This window comes from Anolis sagrei, chromosome 2, assembly GCF_037176765.1.
Source record: "Anolis sagrei isolate rAnoSag1 chromosome 2, rAnoSag1.mat, whole genome shotgun sequence".
Lineage (NCBI taxonomy): Eukaryota > Metazoa > Chordata > Lepidosauria > Squamata > Dactyloidae > Anolis > Anolis sagrei.
The window spans coordinates 20,441,273-20,449,422 of NC_090022.1; the positions used below are offsets into that span (position 1 = coordinate 20,441,273).

Below are 8,150 nucleotides of genomic sequence, written 5' to 3' on the forward strand. Positions count from 1 at the left end.
GGTTCAAAGCAGATATTGTGGGATTTTCTGCCTTGATATTCTGGGTTATATGGATGTGTGGAAGGGCCCTGAGTAACACCTGGGGCTGGTTACCAGCATGGCAAGCAGGACGTTGTCTGTTGAGTGTGAAAGTCCATAATAGCTGGATGGTTTACCTGAACCATGCCTATGGTCCAGGGCATTACATTCCTGGAGTTCGTTGCTTCTTGACCTAGGTCAGGCAGAGGGCAATGTCTCTTGTTCCAGAAGTAAAATAGAATATATTTAATAGATTTATAAGAATAAAGGGAATCATGCTACCCCTCGGTTCTGCCTTGGTTAGACTACACCTGGAATGTTGTGTCCAATTCTGGGCACCACAATTGAAGAGAGATATTGACAAGCTGGAAATGTGTCCAGAAGAGGGTGACTAAAATGATCAAGGGTCTGGAGAACAAGCCCTATGAGGAGCGGCTTAAAGAGCTGGGCATGCCTGAAGAAGATAAGGCTGAGTGGAGACATGAGGCAGGAGGGAGCAAGGTTGTTTTCTGCTGTCCTGGAGACTAGGATGCGGAACAATGACTTCAAACTACAAGAAAGGAGATTCCATCTGAACATGAGGAAGAACTTCCTGACTGTGAGAGCCATTCAGCAGTGGAACTCTCTGCCCTGGAGTGTGGTGGAGGCTCCTTCTTTGCAAGCTTTTAAACAGAGGCTGGATGGCCATCTATTGGGGGGTGCTTTGAATGCAATTTTCCTGCCTCTTGGCAGGGGGTTGGACTGGATGGCCCATGAGGTCTCTTCCAATTTTATGATTCTATGATTCTATAGTTCATAGTCAGGAGGTCAGAGGAGAAAAGCAAGGATCTGGAGGTGGCAGGGCTTGGGAGATTTCATGTAAGAGGGAGGGTCCTACTGTATTTCATTATGGCTTCTTGACATTGGAAAACTATAAATCTTTTAGGGGGATTCCTGTGTTCAACAACAACAGCAGAGGAGGTAACAACTGGGCCTTCTATGGGAGGAACTTTCATAGCTTGGGATCAACCAGAGAGAAAACGCTCCCCCAGGGTTTCAGGAAATGTGCTTGTGAGAATGGTTGGGCCAACATAAAGCCTTTCAGTGCAGTCTGAAACATTAGATATTGCTTCTCGAATCTGCATGCATCAGTATTGATTGTTCCTCTTTGTTCTTGTCTCTTCCAGCCACTATATTTTCCCCGACTCCAGACATTCCAAAAGCAGAGAAAATCAGGTTTGGCTATCTTCTTTTCAGACAAAGCTTTTTGTAATCTTTTAAAGCAAAATAAAAGTAGGGCAGAATGTGAGTTTGATGTCCATGCATTGTATTTTACAATAATGCATGGTGAGCAGCTGATAGTCACTTTTTATTATTTATTTATTTATTTATTTATTTGAAGCATTTATATTCTGCCCTTCTCACCCCGAAGGGGACTCAGGGTGGAGCACAACATATATACGGCAAACACTCAGTGCCAGAATATAATATAAACTATAAATATACACAAACATTAAAATCAGTTGTAGGTAAAGGTTTTCCCCTGACATGAAGTCCAGTAGTGTCCAACTCTGGGGTGTGGTGCTCATCTCCATTTCTAAGCAGAAGAGCCGATGTTATCCATAGACACGTCCAAGGTCATGTGGTCAGCATGACTGCATGGAGCACTGTTACCTTCCCACCTGAGCAGCACCTATTCATCTACTCACATTTGCATGTTTTTGAACTGCTAGGTTGGCAGGAGCTGGGGCTAATAGCGGAAGCTCACGCCCCTCCCCGGATTTGAACCTGTGACCTTTCAGTCAACAAGCTCAGCAGCTCAGCACTTTAAACCACTGCGCCACCATGGGCTCCCCAAAATCAGTTGTATCCACTTTAAAATCAAAACCATATCAAAACAGCAATACTGAATGAGGTCCGCAGGATATTATTACCTTACTGCATTGTCCCAAGGGCTTGGTCCCACAGCCAAGTTCTTACCGTCTTTCTGAAAGACGGGAGGGAGGGGGCTGATCTGATCTCACCATAAAGGGAGTTCTATAGCTGAGGGGCAATCACTGAGAAGGCCCTCTCTCTCATCCCCGCCAATCATGCCTGTGATGGTGGTGGGACTGAGAACAGGGCCTCCCTGGAGGATCTTCGTCTCCATGTTGGTTCATAGAGGGAGATGCGTTCAAATAGGTAAACTGGGCCAGGGCTGTTTAGGACTTTATAGACCAAAGCCAGCACTTTGAATTGTGCCCAGTAGCAAACTGGCAGCCAGTGGAGCTGGCACAACATGGGAGTTGTATGCTTCCTATATGCCACCCCAGTTATTAATGTGGCTGCCTCTCGTTGGACTATTTGAAGTTTCCAAACAGTTTTCAAAGGCAACCCCACATAGAGTGCATTGCAGTAGTCTATTCTGGATGTGACGAGAGCATGGGCCACTGTGACAAAGTCTTACTTCCCAAGATACGGGTGCAACTGGTGCACAAGTTTTAATTGTGCAAAAGCCCCCCTAGTCACTCCCACAACCTGAGGTTCCAGGCTCAGCAATGAGTCCAGGAGAACTTCTAAGCTGTGAACATGTGCCTTCAAGGTGAGTGTAACCCCAATTCAGCACAACACAGGCTGTAACCCTATACCCTTTTTGGCCTTGCGACTGACCAGGATTGCCTATGTCTTGCAGCCAGGCACTGGTTCAAGACCTGGGCAGTCTCCTTAGCATCTGGTGAAAAGGAATAGTAGAGTTGGACGTCATCTGCATCCAGATGGCGTTGAACTCCAAAACTCCAGATGATCTCGCGCAATGGCTTCATGCAGACAATACTAAACTTGTGGAACATTAACGAACCCTGTGGGACACCACAGGACAATGGCTGTGGCGCCAACAACACTTTCTGGGTAAAATCCTCCAGGAAGGACTGGAGCCACTGCAAAACAGTACCTCCAAGACTCATCCTTGTGAGGTGACCCAGAAGGATATCATGGTCTATGGTATCGAAGGCCACTGAGAGGACCAGGAAAATCAACAGGGACACACTCCCCCTGTCCAGCTCCCTGCGGAGATCATCCACTAAGGTGACCAAGGCTGTCTCAGTTCCATGACCTGATCTGAATCCAGACTGCAATGGGTCTAGATAGTCAGTTTCATCCAAGAACCCCTACAGTTGCGAGGGAACCACACATTCCAAGACTGCCCAGAAAGGGGAGATTGGAAACTGGCCAAAAGTTGTTCAAATCAGTGGAATCCAATGATAGTTTTTTCAACAGCGATTTTATTACAGCTTCTTTTAAGCTGTAATAAAAACGAAGGGAGGCATTAACCAACACCTTTACCCACCCTGCCAAACCCCCTCTGACTTCTTTTATCAGCAAGGATGGGCAGAGGTCTAGGATGCATGTGGTCACCCTCAGCTCTCCAAGGATCTTGTCAACATCCTCAGGTTGCACAAACTGAAATAAATACATTGACAACAGAGAAGCAGGTGCTCTCGTTACATCTTCAGACACTGCAGTAACTGTGGAGACTGCTTCCATGCCAACTACTGCACAAGTTGGGGCAAATGAATCCCCATGGCTCACTTTCCACCAACCTAATTGCAGCTGTTACCAACTGGTGACTAGTTGCTAATACACAAGACATAGCCCAAGGTGGCAGTCCCAGAATGCTCAGGACAGATCTCCAGGCATTCTTCCTACTGACCTCTTATCCCCAGATGGCTAGATGTTCCATTACTGTCTGACTCCTCTCTTTTCCTGAATGTGTTTTGCTTCTCACCTTTCTCCTTTACACTTTCTCCAGTTGCCCTTCCTCCAATGCCAATGTCTATTTATCAGGGCTACTTTCTCCCTTGATGTTGGCACTGCTGCTGGAGAGTGAAACCGTAGATATGGTTTCAGTGGTTACCAGGGTCTTGTATTTGCAAGATTTTTTTTCACTTAATGGGTGAGCAGCAGCTGTGGTCTTGTTGGCAAAGATTAGGAGGGAGGGAGAAACAGAAAGACAAAACCTACAAAGCACTGACTTTTGGTGCAGAGATCAATGCAGTGCCTTATGATACAGAGATGCAAATGAGAAATGAAAGGCAACACGTGCAGTAAATGAGAGAGGAAAAAAGAAGAGTTGTGATACATGAGACATGACAAAAGAAAGTGAATCAGAAATGAGACAGGAAAAAAGAAAGCTGGATCTACACTGTCAAAAATGTTGCTTGAACTGCATTATATGATCAGCATAAACTAAGCATCCAAAAACTGCATTCCTCCAGTTGTTTGGGCCTCCAACTTCCAGAAGCTATATCCAGCTTCTTCAAAGGTCAGGAGTTGGAGGCCCAAACAGCTAGAGGGCCATAGTTTGAGGATGCCTGGTTTAGACCCATATAATGCATTTTAATACAGTCCAAACAGCATTATATGGTCTTACACTGACCGCATAATGACATTCAAAATGCATTATTTGACAATTGCAGATGAAAATGCTGGAATTGCACAAGACGTATAAACATAAGGAGGATGGAGAGGGTACACAGGGTGGTCAAACATAAAGACACACGGAGAAAAGAAACATTGAGAACATAAGAGAAAGATGAAGCTAAAACACAAGAGCAAGAGAAAACAGGTCAATAGAGACCCCGGTGGCATAGTGGGTTAAAGCCCTGTGCCGGCAGGACTGAAGACCGACAGGTCACAGGTTCGAATCCAGGGAGAGGCAGATGAGCTCCCTCTATCAGCTCCAGCTCCTCATGCGGGGACGTGATAGAAGCCTCCCACAAGGATGATAAAAACATCAAATCATCTGGGCGTCCCCTGGGCAACGTCCTTGCAGACGGCCAATTCTCTCACAACAGGAGCGGTCGCTCCTGACACGACAAAAGAGAGAGAGAGAGAGAGAGAGAAGGAGATTGATGAAGATAAACTAACAATCAAATCATCATATACGAAAGCTTGTGATACCTTCAAAATTAAGAGAAAGAAACTTCCATAGTCACAGGGCGAGTCTACATAGCCATGAAAACCTGAAATTACCCTGAATTGACCCCTGGCTCTTTTCATGATGTTGCTGCACTTCCAATGAGTATTCTAGTTATACTGTGTTAATCTGTCTTTGCTTGAAAATCCAACATATCCTGCAGCTTTGGGACAGGGCGGACAGTTGGATTGGGTCCAATTTGGACTGGTCTGCTGTCCATATGGGAAAATGGGTTGAACCTCTGTTGTGGAGATCCTGGTTGTTGTGGGCATCCTGTTCAAACATCAATATAAGTGGACATTGGCCCTCTCTTCCTTCCTGGACATGTGGGTGCCTCTATTGATATCAGAAAGGGCCATCTTGTAACAGCCAGGAGGTCCTACACAGTAGTAATGGTAACATAGAAAGTAAATTGATAGTCCAGTACAGCCAACATAGCATATGGTGGATTCTCCTTCTCTGAGGTTTTCAACAGAGTCAGGATGGCCATTTGTTGGGAGAGCTTGGATTGTGTGTTCCTCCATGGCAGAATGGCTCTTATAGTCTCTTCCATGATTGTACGGTGCCAACATGCCAGGACGTGTGTATATGGCTAGTTGGGGCTCATTTGGAGAATTTCTGCACTGGACTGACGCAAATTTATGGACCAATGTATACTTGCACCCAGTTTGCTTCATTGGATGCATGCAATAGAGCCTCTGTGGACAGACATTTTTATCAGTTGGTCAGCCCACAAAAATTACACGATTCTTTGGCTTCTTTCTCTCCTCCTCCCATGTTTATTCCAACTTAGTTTGATCAAATGCTCTTTTGGAATTTTAATTGTCTAAGGATATTGGCTGGAGCTCTCTACCCAGGAGTGTGGTGGAGGCTCCTTCTATGGAGGCTTTTAAACAGAGTGGCTGAATGGCCATCTGTTGGGGGTGCTTTGAACGCGATTTTTCCTGCTTCTTGGCAGGGGGTTGGACTGGATAGCCCATGAGGTATCTTCCAACTCTTATGATTCTATGATTCATCAGAATATCAGTCAAGCATGATTTTCTGATGAATAATACTGTGGTTTCTGGATTTCCACTCAAGGAAAACCGTATTTTTCATACCTCCACTTTCTCACACAGAACAATGTAACACAAGGAGGTAGACTGCAGTTGACTTTGCCACTATCTAAACCCACTCTACATTGGTTTTCTCAACTTTTTCTTCTTCTTACAGCAATATCTGCAAGGACATGAAAATTCCCTCACTAGTCGTGGAGTATTTTCCAGGAATCTGTGCACAAGACCCATTTAGAGACTCATTTATAGATCAGTTTAGAGGCGCAATTAGAGACGCAATTAGAGACCAATTTGGAGACCAATTCGGAGAAATGCATGCCTTTAACCTTACTGAAAATTTCACGTTGTCTTGCTTGTCTTATACTATGGGGTTTGAAAAAATAACCTCAGGGTGTCATTCCTGGGAGGTAGAAATGGAGAATGCAACATTCTGGGCTGTGGGGGTGGCCAAAGAGTCCTTAAGGAATAGCCATGATCAAAGGGTGCAAGAAGGGAACTTGTTTCATGGTGCGCAAGGGAATCAAAGTGTGAAATCTGGGAACTTATTTCAAGCTGTTCAAGGGAACCAAAGTGTGAAATTTGGGAACTTGTTTCAAGGTGTGCAAGGGAATCAAAGTATGAAATCTGGGAACTTGTTTCAAGGTGTGCAAGGGAACCAAAGTGTGAAATTTGGGAACTTGTTTCAAGGTGTGCAAGGGAACCAAAGTGTGAAAGGAAGGAACTTGTTTCAAGGTGTGCCAGGGAACCAGTATTGTCAAAGTGTGACAGGAGAGAGCTGTTTTCAAGGTGTACAAGGGAACCTGTACAATCAAAGTGTGAAAGAAGGGAACTGGGCTATATGCCTTGTTTCTGAAAATGGTTCATATAAATGGACTGCATTCACTTCTCCTGAACTATCTCGAGGACCATATCCCTTTAAAAATACAAAACTCCTACCTGTCTTTTACAGAAATCCTGATTTGAACAAGGATAGAAAAAAGAATATCCGTGTGATCCTGGACTATGAGAAAGGTTCAGTGATCTTTAAAGATCAGTCTAATACGATTTATTCTTTCAACAATGCTCCATTTTCTGGAGAGCCAATCTCCTCCTGGGTCAGTGTGGGAAAATGAGATGATATTGGTGAAAAAGCAGCAAACCCTAATTTGGATTTTTGCCAAGCTCCTATGAAGTGGGGTAGGGTAGTGAAGTTTCACTCTGTTTCTGCTCATTGTTCCCAAAATAACTTTTCCCCGTCTGCTTTCTCCTCGATTCCATCCACAAGTCTCTCCAAGAGAATATGGCAACTTTTTCATGGTCACATCAAGGTGCTGCTTTTCTGGCTGAACTTATTTCCCAAAAAAGTCATAGTTCCTCTAGAAAGAGGACTGAGATATGACCCACTTCAAATGTCGTTGTTTGTAGGCTGCTAAGAAACAGAAGTTAAATGATAGTGTAACAATCTGTTCAAGTACAAACTGGTTAAAAGTGCTGATTAATTTGAGTTGGGCAAATGCTATAATATATGCCAGAATTATATGGTTTTATATTATATGCTAATGAACATCTGTGAAGTAACTCAGTAGCTGAGATAGAGAAATCAACTATCCTGATTAAGGAGAATATTTTAAGTAACTTTTTAGAAAGGTTGGGCCCTATTCATCATTTTCCACAACTACATTAAGGTCATTGATCAACTGGGAGATTAATGAATTAGGACAAGTGTGGTTACATTTTTGTCTATAGAGGATAAATGAAAAAGAGATAATAAACATCAAGCAGGGAGTGGGAAGTTTGTGGTGATTTCTAATAGCTGTGGATATATTTAGTTCTGTAGTTTTGGTAGCTTTAGATATCTAAAATGCTTGTTTCTGTGTTTATTCTGTCTCTTCCTTGAATAATTTTTTTAAAAAAGGAAAGTGCTGAGTAACCATGTTTACCATTGCGTAGCGACCGCCACCAAGATGGGACAAGATTCCAGATCTCAAGCTAAGTCCATATCTTTAGATAACAACAACAACTTTATTTATAGGCCATCCTATCTCCCCAGAGGGTCTCAGGGCGGCTTCCAGACAAAGAGGCAAACATTCATAGAATCATAGAGTTGGAAGAGACCTCGTGGGCCATCCAATCCAACCCCCTTCCAAGAAGCAGGAAAATCATGT

At 43.9% G+C, this 8,150-nt stretch overlaps 1 protein-coding gene across 1 annotated transcript in view; it reads left to right on the top strand.

Annotated features, from left to right (window-relative positions):
• The window catches only part of LOC132765201 (zinc finger protein RFP-like), a 63,511-nt gene extending 56,136 nt beyond the window's left edge, over positions 1 to 7,375 (top strand). Inside the window, exon 7 of the mRNA XM_067463325.1 lies at positions 6,164 to 7,375. Within this exon, the coding sequence (XP_067319426.1) occupies positions 6,164 to 7,118 (955 nt within the window). The 3' untranslated portion in view covers positions 7,119 to 7,375. The remainder of the gene's footprint in view (positions 1 to 6,163) is intronic.
• The last annotated feature ends 775 nt before the right edge of the window (positions 7,376 to 8,150 follow it).